The sequence below is a fragment of the Sitophilus oryzae genome, unplaced genomic scaffold (genome assembly GCF_002938485.1).
Source record: "Sitophilus oryzae breed Bouriz unplaced genomic scaffold, Soryzae_2.0 scaffold_1512_pilon_pilon, whole genome shotgun sequence".
NCBI lineage: Eukaryota > Metazoa > Arthropoda > Insecta > Coleoptera > Curculionidae > Sitophilus > Sitophilus oryzae.
Window position 1 is genome coordinate 2,191,298 of NW_022146184.1, and position 26,192 is coordinate 2,217,489.

At 35.1% G+C, this 26,192-nt stretch overlaps 1 protein-coding gene across 2 annotated transcripts in view; it reads left to right on the top strand.

Annotated features, from left to right (window-relative positions):
* The first annotated feature begins 419 nt into the window (after window positions 1–419).
* The window catches only part of LOC115878470 (amphiphysin), a 168,995-nt gene continuing 143,222 nt past the window's right edge, over window positions 420–26,192 (top strand). For both annotated transcript variants that reach the window (XM_030894987.1, XM_030894988.1), the window contains exon 1: window positions 420–667. In XM_030894987.1, the coding sequence (XP_030750847.1) occupies window positions 599–667 (69 nt within the window). In that variant the 5' untranslated portion in view covers window positions 420–598. The remainder of the gene's footprint in view (window positions 668–26,192) is intronic.

Genomic DNA, 26,192 nt, shown 5'->3' on the forward strand with positions numbered 1-26,192 from the left:
ATCCAGAGTAGGAGGACTTTATTTTCTCTGTCTAATTTGTTTAGCTTCACTTTGACCAACTTTGAATTAATGGTAACTGAGTTGATCGCTTTTAATGCTGCTTGGCTATCGGATGAAATGGCTATTTCTTGTCTCCGGTAGTTCCTATATAAGACACGCATCATTGACAACCGCATCAACAAATAGTACCGCATCAACGAATAGTGGGTATGGGACTTTGTACAACCGTGATTTTCTTTTAATAGCTTTTATAAGGTTAACACTTTTTCTAACGCAATTATTAATTTTTGTAAACGTGCACTGTCGACTTGTTGCACTAATTTACCCATTTCCCAGAAATCGAACACGATTTGACAACGCCGCAACTCGGGACTTTCGAGTTTTACCTAGCCTACTTTACCGTTACGAGATTCCGAGAACCTGTCTCTTTCGCCGGCCCACAGCGAAAAACTTCACCGTCCGCGCCGCCAGTCGCTCGACCACTGTCGCTGTGTTTGCGTCGTTGCCGCTTCGTTCCGTCGGGTCACAGTGCGACGTTTTCGTTCAATTATATGTGATTTTTTATCGGAATTACTTTGAAAAAACGGATTCAGACGAGATGGCAGAAAGCAGGGGATCGTTACTGGCCAAGTCCGTGCAAAAACACGCCGGCAGGGCAAAGGAAAAGGTCAGTTTTTCATGATTATTTACCTAATAATAGCGGAAAGGTCCTTTTCGCCCAGCAGTGATTTAGGTTATGTTGTGAAAACGGTCGGTCGGATAATGTAACCACCGAGTCACAAGGCTCCGTCTCTGGGGAATATACGAAAATAATCCTGGAAGTGATTCGGAGATGTGTTAAATTTAGGTTGTGCGGGACTACTGGCTGGACCACGTAATAACCGGGAGTATTTAATCTAACGTGCGAGTGCAAAAAATAGGGAGTTTGAGTGCCAAAATCCCTTATTTACGATAAAGTTATTGGATTTTCCAATTAACACAAAGTAGAAAAGTTTCTACGTTACAAGTTTGTTACTACCTACATATATCATGTCACGTGACTTATAGTTAGCAAAATATAACATTAAGGTTCTATAAAAAATATTTCCTTGAAATGTATATTACCGGTCCTAATTTGGAAATGCATCAAAAGACCTTGAACATGAGCATCAAGAAAATGACAGGCAGTTATCTATCAGTGTCACGCAATATTTGTGTACCTACCTACTGTACCTAATAAGAAATTTAAAATTTAGATCGAATTAGAAAAAATATGTTTTATTACTTTGGCTTATTAATATATTTCCAAAAAGAATAAGATGGCAGCATCAGCATATTTTGAGAAGGCTATTATGCTTAAGGATATTTAAACAAACTACAAAAAGCAAAAATAAGGTCTAACGCCTACATGTATGCTATTCTGTGCATTAAGTTTATCAGACTGAAGGGAACATCCTTATTAAGGATATTTAGATAAATATACAGGGTGAGTGTTTTACGATGTTCTCTATGGGTATCTTGGAGACTACTGGAGCTAGGGATTCGGTCAAATGATCAAGGTCTTACTAGATATTTCGAAAAAAAAAACAAATTTCGGCTATTTAAAAAATATTCCCTAATTCCATTATAATCTACTTTAGACCAAAGTTTTCACATCCTTAATGAGATTGTGTTCTCCGTTTTTTCTAAAGCCTGTCATTTTTGAGATATGATACAACATAAATATGTTTTTTTTAATGGAAACCATAAATGGCCATGACTTCATAAAAAGCACCATTTTAAGCTTTCCAGCAATATAAACGATAATATGATTTTGTTGAAAAATTACTGTTATAGCCGAAATTTGTTTTTTTTTTCAAATATTTAGTAAGCCATAAACTTTTTCAAAAATCCGAAAGATGTATATGTTTGTCCTCACAAAACTGCAATACCCATAGAGAACATCGTAGAAAACTCACCCTGTATAATATGGTAGGTAATACAAAATGGTAGTTGATCTGAAATTAACATAACTGGCTTCGGTTAACTATCCGGACACACATAATCTCTTTTACATAATGAAGCCTATTTTATGTTAAAATGAATTTTTTAGTTCATTTGAATAAAATGTGGCCCGGGAAAATAATATGGTGTATCAAAATATTCTCTTTAGCTAGTTTATTAAAATTTGCTAGTTAGCTAGTCTAGCAACGAGTTAACTGAGAGAGTTCTATCTATTGACAGAAATTTAGTGATGAGTCTTGGTCTGACACAACAAGCAAAATCAAGACCAAGAGAATCTTGGTCTTGCATTGAATGCCTGGGTCATATTTTAAAATAATTGGTTAAAACTGGGTTCAAATCCTCCGTAGCGTCATTTTAGTACCAAAAATAAAATATTTTGAAATTTAGTGCATAATTTGCAATTTTTTGTATTTAAAACTATTACCAAAAATGGTTACCTACATTTTGGACAAAACAGTCGGGACTGTCACAACATATTTATTTAAATCTGTATAAATAGGAAAGCAATGACATATCACTTTAAATACATTTGATTAATACAATAATGACATGTGAAAACTTATTCCAAACATCACAAATACATGCGAGAGGTCAGCTACGCTCTGTACAGAGTTTGATATTACAAGAAGATAACAAATAAGGTCTTGAGTAAAATATTTACTCAATAACCAACTGTGATTTGATATCATCGAAATGTGATAATTTAAGACAATGATCATGAAGAACTAGAAATTGATCGGTAATTATCAGTGTCATGCATTACTTCTTTACTAACTATTACATTTCCTATTTCAGATTCAGATAATATACTTATGCCCACTTGCACCGTTTGTATAAACTTCGTTTAAAGGCTAAACAAACAAGGTGATTAACTATGATAAGATATTATATAGTTAATCACTGTTTAGCCTTTAAACAAAATTTATACAAACGGTGCAAGTGGGCATTATTGTATTAGATAGCTATGTATTATATCGACAAAGTTAAACTAATAAAAATAAATTACTTGATGATCTCAAATCAATTGGAAATTATGTTGGAAGCAAGATCCATAAAAGAAGCAGATAACAACTCCCAATTTTGAAGACGGATATGTAGAAGTTTGTACCTAATTTTAGGATATGTTTTATAATATTAGGGATATGTACCTAATTTGGATATGATAACAAAGAATGTCACATGATCTGAAGTTGACGTATATTGATAAAGTTTGGTTCTCGGTTTGGTCAATAATTAATAGAATGAAAATGCTGATAATGCTTGCCAGATGACCTGCCCATTGGCGCTTGAGGGATATGCTTCTGTTCACAGACTGTTGATTACCTGTAATTTCTAGTTATTCTTTATTCCTAGTGTTATTTCGTTCCATTGAGCGTTGTGCGACCTGCAGTTTCCTTATAATATTCTTTTTAAGTGTCCAGGTTTCCTATGTATAGTTCATAACTGGTAGTACACATTGGTCGAATGCTTTCTTCTTTAGAGTTTCTTCCGTAAGTACTCCATGCTAACTTAATTCTTCTAATGAGTTCTGGAAATAAAGATGTCGAGCTGATGTAGGCAAAAAGGCGTTTCCTACCCTGATCTGATTCGCACTGCACGCCACTGCGAGCTTCTCTTTTTTCTTCTTCTTCTTTTAGAAGGCGTATCGCCTGTTTAGTTCCGGTTTCCTCCTCGTCTAAGCAACTCTTGCGAGGTTGACTGCCAACTGTCTTGCCAACGTTTAGGTGGTCGTCCAGTAGGTCTTCTGCCATGGGGTACGTTGTTGCGAATTATTATGGTTATTCTGTCGGGGCCCATTCTATTGACATGCTGGTTCCATTCTCTTCTTCTCTGCCTTATCCATCTGACAACGTCGTTTGTTTGGCACTTTTCTCTTATGTCTACATTTCTCTGTCTGTCCCTCAATGTGTATCCAGTTATCATTCTTAAGGTCTTCATTTCAGTAGTTCGTAGGATTCTCTTTGTTACTGATGTTTCAGCTCTGGTTTCCGCACCATATGTCATCACTGGTCGTATGCAGGTTTTGTATATTCTTGACTTACATTCTGTACTCAAATGTTTGTTTTTCCATATGGGATATTTAAGATGTCCTGATATTGCGGCAGCTTTATTGGCTTGTTTCCTTACTTCTTCTTCCAGGAATCTTGAGCTTGTAATTTTGCATCTGAGGTATTCGAATGATATTATCTGATCAATAGTTTTGTTTTTTATTACCAATTTGCACTGTAGAGGCTCCTTTGTAATGGTCATGCATTTGGTCTTATTTGTGGAAATTTGCATGTTAAGTTTTTCTGTTTGTTTATTTTAAGAACTGATTAATTTTTTTTATTGCTATATGAATTACTTTTCATTAAAAGTCATTGGTAAAGACTGAGTTTTATTCATAAACACAAAATTGTCATACATCTCAAAAATTATAAAAAATAATAGATGATTCCATATAAGTTTGGTTGTGTGTATATAAATTTATATGGGAAATGTCATCGATACCCAGCCAACTGGACGCCGTTTTTTTTTCGATCATACGGTAGTTCTACGTTATTTTTTGCACTGGAGGATAACGTAATATCATGGATGCGTAAGCATTCCCATTTTTTGTGGATTGTCTAAAGAATCTTGTCTAATACAAACGAAATGTATAGTTCTAGTTAAGGTATACCTAAATTAACCATCTGTTTAGGTTCGGGAAGTGATGCTATGCTATTGTTAGTCTAATTGCTACTAAGAGACGTGGGAGTGGTTTAATAGTTGCCAAAATTATATCTCATTCAAGCCTATTCAGCTAGAATTAACTGTAACAATAATAAAATGTCTAATTAAATCTATTATGGTTTATGTAGCGGATTTTACCTAGGAAACTTAATTACAAATATCTATTTTTTCTGAAATATCCAAATTACTACTATATTTTTTAATAAACAATAACAACAATGGAATGGTTGTTGACAAATTTAAGCGTTAACATTATCAGTCATTTACATCAAAGTGTATATTTTGGATGGTATTCCACAAAATTTGCAGGGTATTCAGGAAACAGAAAATGTACAGAAATAAATTGAAAATCTATACTAATATAAAATCCTTAAGTGACTGACATACTGATTAATCACTCAACGTAAGAAGCTCAATTTTGGCATACAGGTTGATTCTAGGGTGTAGAGGTTCGATAAGAAGGGATTTTTCGAAATTCCAGTTCTAAGAGGGTGAAACCACCCCTCAAATATTACAATATTTTTTATGTAAATCAAGTTTCCGAAAAAAACGCTTAAACACGTATATTTTATTTTGTTTTTTTACATATTTTAAGATTTTTTAAAAATGGATACAGGGTGTTTCGAAAAATCTGGTCATTGATTAATCACGATCCTGCTTAAAGCGCTTGACGTAAAAAGCTGATTTTTGGAAAACAGATTGAATTTAGGGTGTAGAGGTTCGATAAGAAGGGATTTTTCAAAACTCGAATTCTAAGAGGGTGAAACTATCCTTCAAATATTAAAATATTTTTTAGTAAAAACCGGTGAGTTTTTCGGAAAAACTCTTAAACACGTATATTTTATTTTGTTGTTTACATATTTTAAGATTTTTTATAAATTTATACAGGGTGTTTCATAAAATATGACCATTGAGTAATCACGATTCTGCTTAAACTGCTTGACGTTTAAAGCTGATTTTTGGCAAACGGATTGACTGTGGGGTGTAGAGGTTCGATAAGGAGTGGTTTCTCGAATCTCAAATTCCAAGAGGGTGAAAACGCCCCTCAAATATTACAATATTTGTTATTTAAAAAACGGTTAGTCTTTCGGGAAAACGCTTGGACAAGCATAATTTATTTGTTTTTTTTACATATTTTGAAATTTTTTAAAAAATCATACAGGGTGTTCCAAAAAGTTGGGTAATTTCTTAACTACGATTCTGCTTAAACTGCTTGACGTAAAAAGCTTATTTTTGGCAAACGGATTTTTCGAAAGTCAAATTCCAACGAGATGAAACTACCCCTAAATATTACCAAGTTATATAATAATATCGCCATATTGTTATTTCTTATGCTGACATAAATGTGAGAAAATTTTATCCAGTTTGTATTATCATCACCATAACAAATGATCAATTCGACGCGAACGAAGTCGCTGGTACACGCTAGTATCTCCATATGCCATGAACTGGCCACCCAACAATGAATGTAAAATGAAATATAATAGAACAGGAAAACTTAACGTAACTAGAAACATTCGAAAAAAAGCATTCATTATATGAGTTAAACTTGGTTTGGCTGAGCTATATCCAAAACTGGTTGTTGATGAATGAAAGTTGCCAATTAAAAAGGGTGATTGATTTAAAAAAAAATCACAAACACTTTCTAAAATCAGGTCAACTTTTTCAATTATCGACCAGTTTCTAAGCATTATTATTTAAACATGACGGGAATCAGTTTCTTTATTGGACAGTACGTACTACTATAGATCGTTCCGGTTTTTGCGGGCACTGCTGCTCTGCCGATGATGCGTCCTGAACTTTCACGCTTTTGAGACGGTTCATTTAACGCAAATTAACTTTTGTTATTAAGGCTATTTTTTCTGCGGTCTCTACATCTGTTAATCATACAATGTACACAAGCCACAAAGAAATAAGTAAATCTAGAGAGGTTCTAAAATATTTTTTGGTATAACCGCTACGTTGTAACATCAGACAATATCAAATCGCAATTAATATCTACTAGTTTTCTAACTTTTTGTTGATTATTACTATATTTCGATATTTCTCATTTTTTCCTAGCGGTTAAGAAGCTTCATAAACTGAAAATTATGAGATTGTGAAACTTTTAGAAGTACCCTCGGAAGTACCTGGAATTTTGATGATTGGTGAGTGTGAGTTACTGTCGAAATTTGGGTGTAACCTAGTGTGTAACTGTGGTTGAATTAGCGAGATTTGATATGACGACTCACATGCATCATGCATAGAATCAAAGTAAATTTCATGCATGCTGTTAAGTTTTGAAGCCTTGTTTGTTTTATTCGCTAGTATTTCCGTATATCACTAAATAATAATTGTTAAAACTAAAAAACATTGTATGCAGTAGATGTTACCGTTTTAAATGGAAAATCCAATATTTTTAAGTTGTCAGTAGAGACTGAATTTTCATTTCATTTTAATAAAGTCCAACGCGATTCGACAGAAAATATCCAAAAAATGACAGAAAAATACAATTCATCTGTGAACTGAAATGAAAGACAACAGTTTGCGCTGTCAGGGTTTATTTAGAAAATTGGCAACCCTACATCTATATGTTCTAATATCTCTGACTTATAATCCATTTGCTCTCGTAATAAGTAGGTTCTTTGCGATTGGATAACAATAATGTACAGGATGTTACCGTTTTCGGAGAGCCTAAGAGGTTTAATTAAAGAGGAAAAACATTTGGGCTTGGCAGCCGTCTCAATTATTTCTGGTGGATTTGCTGTAAACTTCATTTTTGGTGTCATAGTAAACATGAAAAAATAATTATTTGATTAGATTAGTTACTAAAATATTTTGGCACATACTACTAAACATATCAAACATATTTTGCAATATAAAAGGGAAGATACCAGAACAAATATTGATTCAATTGTATAAAATACAATTAGTATTGTCTATACGGATTCTTTTTTACGTTGTCCGGTGCGTTTTTGCAAATGTCATCTCGCTTCACTGATCTCCGCTTCGTCAATGATTTCTCTTTTCAGGGTCTCTATTGAAAGAAAACATGTGATAAATTTAGTTGAATGTTTGTTTTCGACACCTTACTTAACGTTACTTTGACAGTTTTCTAATTTTACCATCGCTGTGTTAATGATACATGTTTTCCATTAGTATACAGGGTGGCGCCTCTCATACGACGCAGAGTCTCCAAGGAGAACGACAGTTTGTATTGAAATGAAATTTGGGGAGCATTTATGTCAGGGTTAGCGAAAATCATAATTTAAAAAAAAATCCGTTTTTTTTATTTAAATTCGATTTTTTTACTTTAATAGAAAAGGTTATTTTAATCGGATTTCCAAATAATTTAGGACTTAACTGCCCAATACAGATAACATTATCAATTCTACGGCACGTGTCTTTTTTTCTATTCTATTATTGATTCTCGGGAATGAAGTTTGCCAATGAAATGAAATCAAATCAAGATCCGTTTATTAGGCCAAATATACAAAATTCAAAAATGTATTCGAACAGCGGATTTTTGTCACCTATTATAATTTTTATAGTTTTCTAGGACACATTTTTGTAACATTTACAGTTAATTTTTCGATTTATTATAAAGTTTTAAAAAAGTTGATTTTTTTAAATTTAAATCACATGATTAAAATTAAAAAAATAATTTAAATTAAATCATGATTTAAATAATGGCCAACCCTGATCTATGTAGATTAATTTAAAGCAATAAAAAAAATAAAAATATTATACAGGCTAACCAGAAAAAAAGTAAAAAAAACAGTGTGTGCACTATGTGCGCATATTTGTATAGTGAAACTTCTTACTTAGGTTGCTGGGGTTTGGGATCATGTTTGATCCCTCACTCAGAGGCCTTGGGTCCATTGTGATATCCCTGTATTGTACCAAATCTTCCTCTCATTCTTTCTTTGCGTTAAAGCACTTCCAGCTCTTTGCAAAGTTCCGAATGTCGCTGATGTTGGCTTCTGCTGCTTCTTCTAGTCCCTCCAAAAAACCATGCCCTAAAATTTGAAAGCGTCGGTATTCCAGTGCCGGGCAGTGGCACAGCAGGTGCTCTATGGTTTGTTCTTCCTCTCCGCATTCTCTGCAGTAGTCGTCGTTGGAAATTAGTCTCTTCAGATTTTCTATTAGTCTCTTTAAGTACCGCTTCCCACCATACTAGTGCTCCATAGATGATGATTGGTCTAACTATAGCAGTGTACATCTAGTGTATAATGTACGGTTGCAGACCCTATCTTCTTCCATCTGACTAACAGTTATGCTTTTAATTTCGAACCTAAAATATTGTGAAACTGTTACCTATTTACAAGTAACAGTCCTTCGCCATATGGTATTACAAAAGCATATCCTTATACCTTTTAATAACGCCATTAAAAATAATAACTGTGAAAATTATCGTCTAAGAACCCAGCAATCAACCAGTAATTCTCAAAGTAATTTGACAATAAATTTTCTGCAATTTTCTATCACTTATCTGTTCGTAATTGTATTTTATTATTTCTTTGTGACATTCCTCGTATACCGATGTACTAATAGCTTCATTCTGTCCGACCGTGTCGTACAGTTAAAATATCAAGCGAATAGCAACTGGATCATTAACATTATAAAGATAAAAAATATGTGAACAATTTATAGACTCTGGCGCGTCTCCAATGAAAAATATAGTATTATTAAAATAGATCATTACATGCTTGACTTGGGATCTATGTTGTCGGTATTTAATATCTTTTTTGTGTTCTTTGTATGAAATATAATTATAGATATGTGTATTATTAACTATCGTTTTATATTGTGAATATCTAATTTAAATATATAAAAGAAAGTAGTAGTTTATTATTTCATAAAAAAATATGTTCTATCGTTTTCATATTTAGATTAATTCATTCATGAATTAGGTGCTGCCTACGTCGCATACTACCATAGTTACCTTATATCTTAGATTAGTGCCCCTGTTTGATTTTTTACATTACCAATGTGTAGTTCTATGTGGGTCCCTTTATTGTTAGTTTAAATCGGTACTTAACTGATGCAGAATAGCCACTTGCACTGATTAAATACCATCTGATAAAAATCGGCGTCAAGTTAACTTGGAAATGACGAAACATTCTCTCTAAAATTTTACGTATAAAGTAACAGTGATCCTCACTTCCAAGCTAACTCTGATGCCGTTTCTTTTAGGAACGTATGGTGAACTGGTCTAGCAGATTTGGAAAATGTACAGGGTGGGTCAAATTCGACGCTTTTAAATGGAAACACCCTTTTCTATAGGAGATAGACTAAAACTAATATCGGTGTCTGGAGCTCAGTTTTTGTCAAAAACATGATGGTGAAAACCGCATATCGATATCTGTTACCGTTTCGGAGTTACGGGGTGTTTTTCAAAAATATGCATTTTTAACAAATCGCTGTAACTCTTTTGCTATGGAAAATTTTGTACTCTTATAAAAACATTTCCAAAGCACTTTTTTACGTAGAATTTAATGGTTTAAGTATAATTTTTCTAAAATTAATATTTTAAGAATTATCAACAAAAAATTTGATTTTTTATATGGGACACCCTGTATATTTTTAATTTATTGAAAAGAATTTAAAATTACCTTTCCAAAAATATAACATACTTAAAATTTTGCTCGATTCCTCTTCGAGATATGGAGTATATAAAAATTCGCCCGCATTAAATAAGTAGGCTTTGAGCGGCACCGGCTGTAATGCAAAAAAATTCTAGCTGTGAGCATCAAATAAAAAACGAAAATAATATTTGCTATGAGAGATGCAGAATTTTATAACAATTTAAAATATATTTAACCAACATCAACACATTTAAACTATATCTAATAACATTAAAAATAAATAGCAAACCAAGACATGAGATTTTGCTATAAGTGTTCAACATATCGACCGTCTTCTGTTATGGACTGACGGGGCAGTTTTTGAACATTTCTCGCGAAATTCATTAACTCAGTGGGGGTGAAAGATACCCTCTCATAACTGCTAAGTATTTCTAATTCTTGTCTAGACTATACGGAAGAATAAGGAACCTTTATTCTTTCGCAAATATATCAATAGGATTAGATCCATGGGCACTAAGTCAGGCGGCCTCGACGGCCAACGGCTGGGATCTTGGTTAGCTATTCAAATATTCCAAAAATTTGCTAATAACTTTAGCGTTCAGAGCCGGTGCGTCGTCTTGCTGGAAAAATATGTTTTCGAGTCCATTAGAGGTATATCATCAATAAGGGGTCCAAAGCCTACTAGTTAAAAGTGGCGAACTTTTAAAAATTCTGTATTTCGAAGAGGATTATAACAAAATATCAAGTGTGCTATATTTTTGGAAAGGTAATTTTAAATTCTTTTCAGTTAATTAAAAATATGGAGGGTGTCCCAAATAAAAAATCAATTTTTCTGTTCATAACTCTTAAATTATTAATTTTAAAAAAATTATACTTAAACCATTAAATTCTACGTAAAAAGGTGCTTTGGAAATGATTTCATAGAAATACAAAATTTTCCATAGCAAAAAAGTTACAGCGATTTGTTAAAAATGCACAGTTTTGAAAAACACCCCGTAACTCCGAAACGGTAACAGATATTGATGTGCGGTTTTCACCATCATGTTTTTGATGAAAATTGAGCTCCAGACACCGATATTAGTTTTCGTCTATCTCCTATAGAAAAGGGTGTTTCCATTTAAAAGCTTCGAATTTGACCCACCCTGTACAGAAAATAAATCCTTTACAGCCTGTAAACTTTTCCTCCATAATACCATTAAACTATTTTTTTCTTTAGTTGTGTTATTCATCTTTATATATAATTATATTTAGCAAGTGTAATGTTCATCAGTCAGAAGCAAATTGTTAGATGTCTTGCAGGAGTTTCGCCTAAAACTCACTGTAGACCTCTTTTCAGCCAATTTAAAATTTTAACTGCATCCTGTATATTTATAGTTGAAGTATGCTTGCATGTTTTTAGGAATTATGACTTGTTTGTGACAAATGGCTTTTTCCATAATTATCCGACTAGATTTAGGAATGATTTATCTATTCCTCATAGTAGGCTAGTTATTTCTAAAAATTTCATTTCAAGAATAGGTCCAAATGATTTGAGGAACAGTAAAAGTATTCCAATATTTAAAAAAAAGTTAAAGACCTTTGCTGGGTAAATGGATAATACATTTTTCTGTTTCATATTCTATTTATTGTTTTTTTTTCCTTAAATATGGTAGGTACGTTTTTTTTGTTTATAATGTTTTTAATATGAAATACCAAGCATCACATTAAAAACATCAGCACCGTATAATTTTTTATTAATTTAGTATTTTTTTATCTCTCGTAACTCAAGAACGAATTCGTATAATTAATACAAACTAAACAATTTGCTTAACTTTAAGGAGTTCTTTAAAAAGTTTCAAATAAGTATTTCTGTAAAATAAAATGGAGAAAACTTATTCATCATTTTTAAAATTTACATGGGATTTCCTATATCCAGGTCGGCGATGCAACAGAGTGTATATTTTTAAGTTTTGTTCAGAACATTGGATTCATTGGAAAAAAATGTTAAATTTGTTTACTTATTGGTGGATAGTAACAGTAACATTGAATCCGATAACATAATATTTTGAAAATGTCAAATGTAATGCTCTTTCCTCATCAATAATCTAACCAACTCATCAATAAAAATCTCATCAATAATCTAACCAACAAAAGGACCAACACAGTAAACTCACTCTTTTCTAATTTAGAAGTAAAACCTTTTTTGGACAATTATTGGAAGTTGTTTATTGGAATTTTTCCTTCAATAACACTGAACGGAATTTATTTCTAAATTAAGCACTATTACGACGTCTCTATACTTTGTTTCCGTCAACAATTTTGTAGAAAAATCACTTTGTTCTCTTGCATTAAGAGCTTCAACGATATAAATATACTTTGATGCCACATTCTCTGATCTAATTTTGGTGTTTTGAAGCAACTAGACGCCTTCCATGTTGACCTATCTGTGAAAACGAATATCCCGTTGAGTGCCAAATTTTTAAATTCGCTATAACTAATAGAATATTATGAGTAATAATATTCTAATAATTAGTAATAATTATGTTATACAGAGTGAGTCTTAAATAAGTGTTACAAATATTTCGATTATCCCTTGAATTATTGTGGATGTATTTGGTATGAGCGAGGCTTGGCGAGTGATCGAGTAATGAACAGCAAACAAGTCATACACCTCGAATACTATTCTGAGTCAACTAATTCTTCAACTAACTCTTTAATTAATTTAATTTATTCAATTTTATTTAATTTAATTCTTTAATTCACCTCAACTAACTCTTTTGTAGATAATCATTCCAATGCAAACAAAAATTAACCACCTTCTTCAAACCACAGCAATTCTTGTAAACAAAAAAAAATGTGACATCGAATTTGACAATGACAAAGTAATATTTTTGCTGGTATTTTGATTGGCCATATTGGCTCTGGGCCGTATTATAAATTTTTAGTAATTTAGTTTCCTCATTTTCCCCACAAAATCTGCATTCGCCGATGATTCATAGTTTCAATCTACTGAGCTGTTCATTTAGGAGGCAGTGTCCTGTTAAAAATCCTTTAATAATTGTTTTTACTTAAAATACTTACTGTGATACTTATTATATCATTTTAGTGATTTTAGTATGTACTTCAAATGTCGTTTTAATTTTCATTTAATATGATTTAATATTTACTTCCTGTTTTCCAAAACCGTATGTATGTAAGTAAATTGTGCGTTAGAATGTACGTATATTTAAATAACTGGTGTTAGACATAATTAGCTGGAGGCCATATATATTTTTATTAACTGTTTTATGTCAGTTTGTTTATTTTACACTGAAATTATGTTGTAAATGTTTAATTTGGAGATTTTATTGCAGTCGTCTGTAGAGAGGTATATTTTGTTTAAAAAATTATAAGGGGGACGTGTTACGTTGTATTGTTTATTGATGTTAAAGATTCTAATGAAGAGATGATTAATTTTATTTTATAAATAGTTTTTTCCGTTTTTCAAAATCTTGCGTTTGATTAGCTCATAATAATTATTTATTTATTGATTTTTTTTATATCTCTAGTGAGGCGGCTTTGCAGAGGGTTAGAAGGTAGTTATCTATCTCCGATATCAGTCGTACCAAAGTTTATGTCACGAATGGTTAAGAAGACGATTAGATAAATATTTGATAAACATATTGATAAATATTGTTAGTTAAACAAACAACGCTTTATTGTGCAAAAAGCCAAAACAGCTTCATCGACAAAGCACTCACAAACAACAAAATCACAAAAAAATACAAACAACAAAAAATATACAATACAAATAATACAATTCAAAAAAATTTAAGTCTTTAAAATTACAAAAAGAATATACATGGACAATTTTAGAACAGTACACAGTAAATAGATATAATTTTAAAGTTATAAAATATTAAATATTTGACCTTTGACCAGTGTGTGAGATGATCAAAATTTTAAAATTCAAAATTGTTCATAATTAAACATCAACAAAAAAGTCGTTTACCGCATATAGGGCTCTCTCCGTTAGGTATGATTTTAGAGCTTTGCGAAATGCGGGAAAGAATGAAAGCGATTTGATATTCAAAGGCAGATGATTGTATATTTTTTTGGCATTGTACAGTATTGAACCTTTAACTAGTTCTGAGCTCGGGGTTGGTAGATAAAGATCGTGCTCTGCATTCCTAAGTGGATAGTTATGAGATGGCCTTTCGGGAATAGCAGATATGTGCTTGCGGATTAAGCAAACGGATTCAAAAATGAATAAAGAAGGAAGAGTCAGTATTTTCAAATTTTTAAAGAAATTCTGGCTGTGAGTTCTACTGTTCAGTCCCAATAAATATCGAACTGCTCTCTTTTGAAATCTGAAAACACGATCAAATTTTGTTGCGCAGCAAGTATCCCAGAATGGAAGGGCATAACGAAGATGTGACTCAAAAAGGGCATAATAGGCTATTCTAGAGGTTGAGAAGTTAAGTTCCTTAGAAACTGATCTTAGCGCAAAACAGGCAGCGCTTAGTTTCTTTGATAGAGCTTCAATGTGAAAGTCACAAAATTTCACAGAGTCCACGACGTCAATAGTAGTGTTATTAAGTACAAAAGGTTGTATAGTACTTTTATATGACAAAACTTTAGTTTTTGATAGGTTGAGGCATAGGAGATTAGAATCGCACCAAGACTTAATGGTGCGTAAGTCACTGGATATAGTATCATATAGTGCCGCAACATCTGGGCCGCGACAAGTGAAACTAGTATCGTCCGCAAAGAGGCAGATTTTACCACTAATGTCTAGATTTGCAATGTCGTTGATAAACACCAGAAACAAAATAGGGCCAAGTACTGAACCCTGAGGTACACCACATTCTATAGGCTTACAAGAAGACATAGACGTATCAATCCTCACAAGCTGCCTTCTGTTGCACTCTGTTTAGCACTCCCCTGAAACCATAGTATTGCAATTTGTTAATTAAGATATTATGATTTACACAATCGAAAGCCTTAGAGAAATCACAGAAAATTGTAGCTGTAGAGTGATGGTTATTCAGGCTAGAGTATACATTATTAAAAAGGTCGAACATAGCATCATTTGTGCAACTGTTACTTAGAAATCCAAATTGATGGGTAGTAAGTATTTTATATTTAAGGAGAAAAGATAGAAACCTTTTTTTAACCAATCTTTCAATGATCTTAGATAATGTGGGCAGGAGTGCAATTGGGTGATAATTCGAAGCTTCATCTTTATCACCTCCTTTATACAGAGGAATAATTATGGCTGTCTTAAGGCAGTTTGGAAAAACTCCTTTTTGGAATGACTCGTTAATTAAAGTAGTAAGATGGTTTAATGTGCATTCAGGAAGTTCAGAGAACATTTTGAGAGAACTATATCGGGATACCATCACCAATTACTTTTGCTTCTAACACAAGAACCGGCTCAATTTTTAATTTTCAATTTTAAAATTAAAAACCTACCTTAAATAAAAATCGTTATGTTTATTTTTTGTTCTCCTTATTTTTATTACAAATCACGAGAGCATACATCAAATTGTTTTAAACTAATAAAATTATCAGGCCAAGCTTGTTGTCTTTCTGTGACTCATTTTTTTAATACGACACTACTTATCTTATTTTAAAAAGACAAGGACGCATAATATATCTTTTTATTTTTAGAATAAAAAATAAAATGGGTCTCAGTAACGTCACTGTGATATTCAGCATCTTTATTTATATATGGCTCCCTCATAAAGCATATTTTTGAGATAGTGTATAAATAAGAGGAAAATAAATAGACTTTTATCACGGTATATTGTAAAAAAATATTGCAACATACATACATACATACTGCCATTACTCGCTGACGAGTATTTGACACGCATCAAAAGATGGTCACGCTAGGCGTTTTCTTTCATGAGCTTTTCTGTGACTGAAAAGCCCGATACGTGATGTTATCTGCCTACCGCACTCCGGCCATTCAAAAATCTCATTGCTTTGTTGCCTCTTTACTTTTTGGTTGTCGCTGTTAACTGAGTTTACAGTTCTTCTCCATTGAGTTCTATTGTGAACTGCTTCCTCCCAATGATTCTGCATGTTAATCCCCTTTAAGTTTTCGTGGAAAACGTCCTTGTACCTTTTCAGTTGTCCACCCGGCCTCCTCTCACCGTCCACAAGCTCACCGTAAAGCAGAGATTTTGGTATGCGGTTTTCTTGCATTCTGCATACGTGACCAGCCCATCTTAAGCGGGATTTTGTAACCATGACTTCAATACTCTCGCAGTTAACTTTTTCAAGGACCGAAACGTTTGAGACCTGATGGAACCACCGGATTCTTAAGAGTTGTCGAAAGTTGCAATTTGTTTAATGCGTTCATGTGTCGGCGGTACGGCACCGAGGTTTCGCTCCCATATAACAAGGTGGGGATTATAATTGCTCGGTACACTGCAAGTTTCGTTTTTGTACTCAAGTCATGATTGTAGAAAACCCTGGTCTTTCCAGAATGCTCTTGAGGCGCTGCGAATCCTGTGCTGAATTTCAGAGTCGATATTGGCCTTTTCCGAAATCAAACTGCCGAGGTAATTAAATTCCGCTACATATTCCAATAGTTCTTCTCCGATTTTTATAGCATTGTTATGATCTTTTGGGGGAGTGCACATGATTTTGGTTTTGTCGATGTTTAGCTTAAGGCCCAAAGCCTCGTATGCCCAGGTATATGTGTTCAACATTTCTTGTAATTGTTGTAACGTGTTTGCAACTAGAGCGCAGTCATCAGCGTATTGAAGTTCTGTGATGAATTTTGTACGTGTTTTTGCCCTGAGTCTTTTTATGTTGAGCAGACCGCCGTCATATCTGTATCTAATGCCCAGTCCTCTCTCCTGCAGTTTGCTGTCCACTATAATGGAGAGCGCTGACACTCTTGACTGGTTGTTGTTATGGAGGCTTTTACACACTGTTGGAAATTTGTTGGATACACCGAACTTTTTCATTACAATTTTTTCATTTCGACAATTGTTAGATAAAGAAGATTATTTTGTTTGGGTATCTATAAGTAATTTTTTCAAGTCTAAAAGACCACATCATAACTTGGTATACTGATTTGGTATACCAGTATACCTGATTGAATACTCCGAACCAACCCTAGCATCCTACAGGTATAAATCTACACTATCGAAAGATGCGTACAACTTATCTTAGACAGGAACTATAGGAAACGTCGTTAAAGCGAAGTTATAGGAAAGCAGCGTTAAAAGCGATCAACTCGGTATTAATCAATTCGAAGTTGGTCAAAGAATGCATAGAGAAGGTGAACAAATCAGGCAAAGAAAACCAAGTCTTCCTATTCTGGGTGCCACAAGCTACCGTTTCGTCTACCCGGCTTGGGTCAACCAGGCGGGTTAGACGATCCTCTGAGAGTATGTCTTAGCGGATCAGAAGCACGGAGATAACTCCGACTGCTTCACCAAGGACTTGCTCCAGAGGAAGCAAAAGCGAAAATACTCCTCCGTAAAGGGGAGAGTAAAGAAACCAACAACCTGACTCTTCTCCATCAAAGGGCAAGAGAGGGAGCGAGAACCTCTCACCTCTTCTCCGGCAGGGAGCGAAAAAAGCCAGGATGGAAAGCCGTCAAACACCGGGAGGCAAGAAGGGATGTATCACCAGCTTTGCCGCTATTGCTGGACAAGTGAAAAAGTGAGGGCGGTGCTGCCAAAGGATTTCCCAGGGTTGCTCTGACCACCGATCAGCAAACGTCTCTAGAAGAGAGGAAGTAGTGGCGATCGGATCGCAACACAGTGATCTACAAAATGTGGGTCAGGTGGGTTTTGCGGGGATCCACTTTCGGGTGGGCATGATCCTCACAGATTGTGTATCTCAAGAATCGGCGAATTGGTTGGTGGAAATCGCATCAAACTTAAAAATTGGCAGGGGCCGGAACTGGTTACAGTGAAGGGAGAAAACATCCCTAAAGGGGCGGCCATTACGGTCGTTCTGCCGAGGAGCAGGGGGAAAGACACCACCTATCTGCTGAGCCTTATCCAGGGTCAGAACTTTAGTGTAAGGACATCGAGTTGGCGAGTCATCAACTCGAGGGAGGAGGGTCGCGGTCAGGTCCTCATAATAGGAATTGACCTCAAATCCAAGGAGGCAATAGAGAAAGAGGGACATATCCTCTATTATAGATACGGGACAACACCGGTATCAGGTCTAAGGGGAGACCAAGTTAAAGAGGTGGAGAAAATGGAGACCGATCCTCCAGCCTCTACCTCACGGGTTCCTTAGCCGGAGGCAAGCTCCTCGACTGTGAAGGGCGGCACCGAGGGCCAAACTCCAACCGTGGAAGGGTTTGTACCCTCGGAGGAAGAACATCTGTTGTCAGAGGAGGATGGGAAATACCCAGTCCCCTCTACAACAGGGGTATGATGAGTTGTGGACTGTGTGATGACTCAAGGAAGGGGGGCACAATAGATCTTTGAAGGTCGCATTAACCCCCCCCCCTCTTACTCATTCTACATTCTACATTCTGGGTACCAGCTTGCCAAGAGATAGAAGGTAATGAGAAAGAAAATCCTTTTTTAGATATGTAATAGTAATGAGAAAACTCCACTAACTCGACAAGAACCCGCATTAGCGTAGGTATGCACTTTCAGATTGAGAAATTTACTAATACATAGAAACTGAAAACCAAATAGTAGAATGTGACAACGAAGTAGATGTTGTGGTTCCAGACACTGTCCAAATGTCGCATCATGTAGACGTTTCGCAGATGTAAATAAGCGTCATGGCCAGTGGTCAAAACCTCTTTGATGTGTGGAAGTTTACCGCTTTTATGGTGAACGTAGACTAACGCCAGTCCAAGTTAAAGTTGGTGAGCCATGAATTTGTGGTCCACACGGTAGGGCCAACTACACCTTGCCTATTTCTTATTGCTGATTTGATGACTATGATAAAGTTTTATAGAGTTAAATTATTAACAGTATTGTCTAAACGTAGCAACCATTAAATGAAACAACTGATGTTTTATCTATGAAACGTGATACCTAGATGTTATCCTTATTTATAAACACGATTGTTTCTAAACCGTTTACATCATTACATACCTAACAAGTCGTGATATCATCTAGTATTCAAAATTTAGGCGAGGATTGAATGTTTACAACGCAATGATAGAGTTATTGCGAGATATTTTCGTATCTCACGTATTGACGAATTATAAAAAGGCATTGTAATAGGAGTATATTTAACAAAACTCGGTCAAGAATGCTAGGAAAGTACCGTGCCGAATGGGTTGATTGAGAAAATAAAAACTAGGCTGTTTGAAAGAAAAAAGTGAAAGAAAAACGTCGGAACTAGAAGGAAATGTAAATGGAAGATGCATAACAATGCATAAATGCAATTATGTTAATACTCTCAAATAACATATTAAATATAAAGTATTCCGTCTCTGTTGCATTGGCGATTTGTACGCCAGGCAGCATACATAAGAAAAGACATTTGACGTTGACGTGCCAAATATAGATATTTCAGATTAAGGTGGATTATCAAAACTCTTTCCTAAAAGTACAGGGTTGTTCACCACAAACGACACGGAATATTGTAGCTGTTTGAAGTTTATTCCTTTAGTTTCAATGTAAGCATTCAGAAGGTTAAAATTAGTGGTAGACATTTTCAGTTAGTAGACAAAGTTATCAAGCTTCTAACTTTTCCTCTAATTATACTTCAAAATTTGCGAGAAATGTCATTTTAGCCTTTGATTATCTTCCGTCAAGAGAAATTGTGGTTAGATACCAAAAGTTGATTATTTTATAAGCTAAATAGGTATTAGGCTTTCTCTATGGATACAACTGACTAACTCAAGCTGTTGCTAGGATATTCTGTTAATTTTAATTGTGTATTTTAAATATTGTGAATTATTGTAAACTAAAAAGAAAAAAGTGTAATTGAAACCACTAATTTATTCCACTAATTGCGAGGGTCTGAATTAAGCTTAAAGAAAAAGTTAAAAGTTTGTTAACTTTTTCCACTAATTGAAAATTCCTGCCACTAATTTTGATGTTCTGAATCCTTACATTCAAATTACAGGAACAAACTCTAAGCTACTTGAAACCATTAATTTATTTCACTAATTGGGAGGTTCTGAATGATACTTTATTGACAAAATGTTGTTGTCTTAAAAAGGTTGACATAATAAAATTGTAATTTGTTGTTTTGACCAGGGTAGTCACTGAAGTGTGAGATGGTCTTGGTAACACAATTTTTTCCTCCAATTGCGGTTATATTTACAAAATACCATTTTTAGCTTGTCAAGAAATAATGCATTATACGAAAATATCGTGGATATATACTTATATATCTATGCATAATAGTGTGGTCATTTAAGGCGGGTTTTCACCTTTCGGTTCTTTCTTTCTTTCAGCCTAATTAGGCGATTAGTATTACGAACAAACGAAAAAAGGCGCATATGTTCACATTTTTCTAATTGAATACATTCAGCTATATCCCCCACAATAGTCAATAAACAAATCTGAGCGGCAATATCTATATTTAGCCGGTGGAGTTTCTGTGAGACCAGTGCTGTTCTCTCTGGTCGATTTGAATTTGTCTTGTCCAGTAGAGTGTGGACATTCCACGCCGCAAACGTGAAACATTGGTGATTTTTGTTTCTCCGATGATACGCTCGAGTAGGCACCCCCTCCCGGAGATCCGAACGAGGGGATATTTTACCTCCGGATGATTTTGTCCCACTCGAATGTTCCATCTTTGATGTGTGTTAGTAGCGTGAAAAAGTTTAACTGTGACGGTTACGCTGCCGCTCAGTTTTGGCTGCAACTGTAGCACGGGATGGCTATGGCACAGTGAGGACTGGACTGAGACGATAGTTCCCTTGTGCTACGTTCTCGGCCGGCTAAGAGTAGTTTACTACTCCTCTTCTCCAGAAAGATGGTAGGTCTGAGGGTTGTATAGCATTATACCGCCTATACTCGGACATCAGAGTCTCGTTTGTGTAAACAGGGTGCACCACGTGAAGGTGACTTTTGGGTAAGCTAGGCTATATGTATTGCTTCAATACCCCTTACACCCCAAAAAAAACTTACACTCCTTTCACCCCAAAACATATCTGAACTGATAATCAGAGTGACGACCCCTGTAAAACCGTCTCATGTACTGACTTTCATCAAAGCCCTGAGACTGTATGATGGTTTATAACTCAAGAAAGGGTGACCCCCTTCGCATACATTCTACTCACTACTATTTGAAAGTTTAATATGTGATTAGATGAAATGTGTTATAGGTCTGTTGACTAGGACCAAAGGCAAAGGCATGGGTTTACTGTAAAAAATACGAAAAAAAAATTATGCTTTTGCTATTGGTTTTGGTTAGGACCGTCCTTTTTTGTTGCGCCTCGGGTCGCCTCGGCGAGTGTGTTCTTCCAGCATGTTGTGTTTTACAAATGCCAAAGCAACAAGACTCTAAGTCTCGGTCTCAACATTTAATATGATAAAAATTAAATGTGGAGACCGAGACTTAGAGCCTTATTGCTTCGGCTTTTGTATTTCAAATCAGGTCTCTTTGGGTTCAATGGACGCCTTTTTTAAATGTTGTGTTTTCTTCCAAAGCAAATATCTCCGAAAAAAAAAATAAAGCTATTGAGATGAATCAAAAAACAAACTATTGAGAAAAGATACACCTAGATGATAAAATACACACACCGGAAAAATCTAGGGATATCATTTTATTAAAGTTAAAAATAAATGTTTTGAATAAACAACCACATATTTGTAGGCCGATTCTTTCTACTTCGATTGAAACGAAGTAGTCACACTAGTTATTTCTAAATTTGGGATATTTGCAGAAGTGTTTGTGCATTTTTTGTCAAATGTATAAAAAACACCTAGCATCAATTGTTCGAATTTAACCTGTACTGGCTATGTTTTTATGATAACTGGCCAAAATTCATTCAAATAACTCTGTTTAGTATTAAACGACATTATGGAGCATCTTAATAGAGATGAAATGCTAAGAGCCATGGGTATGCTTGAATCTGGAATGCGCCAAATCGACGTAGCTAGAGCATTAAATACAACGCAAAGTGTAATATCGCGATTAAGTGCACGCTACCGTGAAAGTGGTGATGTTGCTGAAAGGCACACAGGGCGACATCGCATTACTACCCCTCAGCAAGATCATTTTTTATAATTAAATGCTCGACGCCGATCGACTCTTACAGCTTAGTTTAGTTCTCCAGGAAACACATAATGCAACCGTTAGTCCTGACACTTTTCGCAATAGATTAAGAGAGGTCGACTTAAGAAGCAGACGCCCCTGGAGAGCTCAACCCTTAACGAGAGGAAATCGAGAGGTACGATATTTGTGCGCTCAAGATCATGTTCAGTGGTCGAATGAAAAATGGGCCAATGGTCTCTTCACGGATGAGTCACGCTTTGGAATTCATCCGGATTCGAGAAGGCTTAGGGTATAGAGAGAACCGAGAAATTTTATTCGGTTGGATCATGTTCAGGAAGTGCACCCTTATCAAGGTGGAACAGTTATGGTCTGGGAAGGAGTCCAGTTAGGCCGAAAAACCGATCTCGTTTTTCTTGAAAGGTTTCTAACAGGAATCACATATCGTGATTTAATTCTTGAGCCTGTCGTGTCACCATATGCCTATGATTTTGGGAGAAATTTCATTCTCATGCATGACAATGCACGGCCTCATACAGCCAGAGTGGTAAGTCAGTTTATCAATGCTCATCAATTAAACATCTTACCCTGGCCGGCACAATCTCCTGACCTCAACCCCATCGAGCACGTATGGGACGCGGTCCAAAGAAGAATTTTGAGAATGCGTATGCCTCGTGAAACTCGTAGGGATCTGGCTCGGGCCGTGAATGCAGCGTGGCAGGCTGTACCTCAAGAAGAGATCGACAACCTGATCAGGAGCATGGAGAGACGATGTAGGGCTGTAATGAACAGTAGAGGAGGCCATACCCTTTATTAAGTAAAAATGGTTTTATCTTTTTTTTAATTCCCAGTTTAGAATAAAAAAAAATGTGTATATTTTTTTGAGTTTAATAAAAATCAAGGTAAATTTGAAAAATTCGGTAAATTTCGCATTTTTATTTCCAATACGTCCTGTAAACTATTTGTTTATTTTAATTTTATTATATTAGAAATGCAAATAATAAAATTACTGACAATGGCTGGATAAAATTGTAAAATCCCTAGACTTTTCCGGTGTGTGTATTATCATTATTTTTTAAGTTCCTACTTTGTTAATGTACTTCACAGGGTGTTGCAAACTTTCACCAAAATATCAATATTTTGTTTTCCCTCGTATAATTTACAGATGGTAACGTTCATTTTTAATTTAGAAAGAGACATTAGAAAGTTAAACAATTTAACTACAAACTGTTTAAAAATAATCAAAATCGGTTCACTAGAACACAATATACAAAACTTTAAAATACACGAAAATTTTGATGTGTCCGTTTTTCGTGCCGGCGAGTGTACATTCTACAATCTGATATTTCAAAGCGATGATCCAAAAAGAGCATTGTTTTGCAAATAGATGGAAAAGAAGGAATCCATGGAGGATACCAACCAGACTTACAAACGATATTGTGTTCGCGTGAAACAGAGAACATATAACGACGTACACTGAAACTTATATTATGTTCGCTTGTAATTTCAAATCTAATATTTTCCTTGTCCGCCTTATATACCTTCCCAAGACGGCCGGCCCGAGAGACGCAGGCCGTTTTTTTCGAAAAGTTTCCAAAGCTATCGCACTTTCTCTACTTGTGTATTATGTGGGTTAAGCGGGAAAGTAAATATGTTTTAGCCGATCCGCTCGGTCATCTTCATTATTATGATGGGTGTTGAAGCGTACAAGTGTATTTTACCGATAAACGCGCTTTAAATTTATTTTATCGTCGTCAATTTAATCGCTCATAATAATAGGAAATGACGTTATTATAATTGCCAATCTTGTGGGAGCACATTTCTTTTAGAAAACGAACTGGATGTTGAGCTCTGATACTTACTTGGTATCTTTCGTACGATAATATTTAATTCATTATCACGTATTCTTTCTGGATGGTCCTTTTCAATTTATTCTTCTTTTTATAGTAATAGTTTTTAATAATTGTTTCTGTTGCCTCCTTCTTGCTTCTTAATAAATAATAAAAAATAATAGCTGTTTGTGTATTTTTTTAGTTCACACTTCTTCGCCGTCTTCTGATTTCCAGTTGCCGTTAGTCTCTGTCTGTCCAGAGGTTTTCGTCTGTTCCTCGTGTTCTCATGTTCCCGTCTATTCCTTCTCTCCAACTCCGTCTAGGTCTCCCTCTCTTTCTTTTACCTTTTGGTGTCCATTTGAGTAGTTTCCTTGGAATTCTGCTACCTTCCATTCTTTGTACATGCCCGTACCACCTGGTTAATTTTGATGTCTTCTGTTATTCTGTGTTTAACGCCCATTATGTCTTGAATTCTCTCATTTCTTACTAGACTCTACTAGTGTCGATTTCCCGGCCGCCTCCAAAAGTCCATTTCTATAACTTCGAGTGACTTAAGGTTTTTCAAAGGCCATACTTCACAACCATAACTAATGATGCTTTTAACTATGTTGTTAAGAATTTTGTGTTTCTTTGGTTTCGATACTGCTTTATCCCATAGAATACTGTTGAGTTGTCTAATTGCTTGTCTTCCACGGTTGTTTCTGTACTTAATATCTTCATCAAGGCTACCATCGTTGGTAATGTGCATACCAAGATGTTTATATGTTTGGCAGTGTTTTATCTCTTGCTGTTGTTGTTCTAGGATTAAGTTCTGTTGTTCGCCGCCGATACACATATATTCCGTTAAAGATATTTCCTTAAAGTTTACCTCCAGTCCCCACTTGTATTTCTCAATTAGTTTGCGGGCCATATTTTTCAAGTCCTCGTAATCTTGAGTCAGTATTATTTGATCATCAGCGAAACAAAGAGTGTAAAGTATCGAGTCGTTTAGTCGTATCTCCATCTTGTTCGCACTTCCTTTTCCACGTTTCAGGGCTTGTTCCAAATAGATTTTAAACAGTGTCGGGACAGACAGCAGCCCTGTTCTACATCTTTTGTTTATGCTGAATCCCTTTGATACTGTTTGTCCTTTCTTTACTTTGCTAGTGTTGTTTTTATAAAGTTCTTGGACAGCCTTAACTAATATTATGCTGATATTAGTTTTCTCGAGAGCTTCCCACAATTCAGACTAGGGTACATTATCATATGCTTTCTTGAAGTCTACGTAGAGGAGATATATTTCTTTAATTCTTGCCATTTTTTTCTCATATATCTGTGTTAGCAATAAGTGATCGACTGTGGATCTACCAGCTCTAAATCCCGCTTGTTCTTCACCCTCCATATCCCGGTATTCTTCCTCAATCCTTTTGACCAATTTTCCATAGACTCTTGAAACAGAGCTCAGCACGGAGATTCCTTGATCTTGATCGTTATCGCAGTCACTTGGCTTCCTTTCTTGTGTATTGTTGTTATACCTATATGATGTTTTCCATCCTTTCGGTATATTTTCACCAAACTTTTTGAGAAGACTAGCGAGCTGCTTATATAATTTATCCGTGGCGTATTAATTCTGGAGAAAATTTACCTGAACCTGGCAATTTTCTATTTTTCTGAACTACTCTATTTTTCTGTGCCAAACCGTGACAATATGAATAGGCCATCTATTTTTTATATTTGCCTCTGTTTGTTCAGTCGTTGTACTTAGGCGAAACTTACCGTGGTACCATTCTCTTTAATGCGTCGGCATCGATCGAGCCTATAGAAGGAAATAACCAAGTGGTACGAGAACGGTATGCGTGGAATCGCAGGTATTTGGTACCCAGCGACACACTTTACCTGTTCGGCCGATAACGGTCATTACCTTCTAGAAGACTAAAGCCACCACACTTTCGATTCGAAGAGAGGCTGAGAGAATAAGAAAACCTCG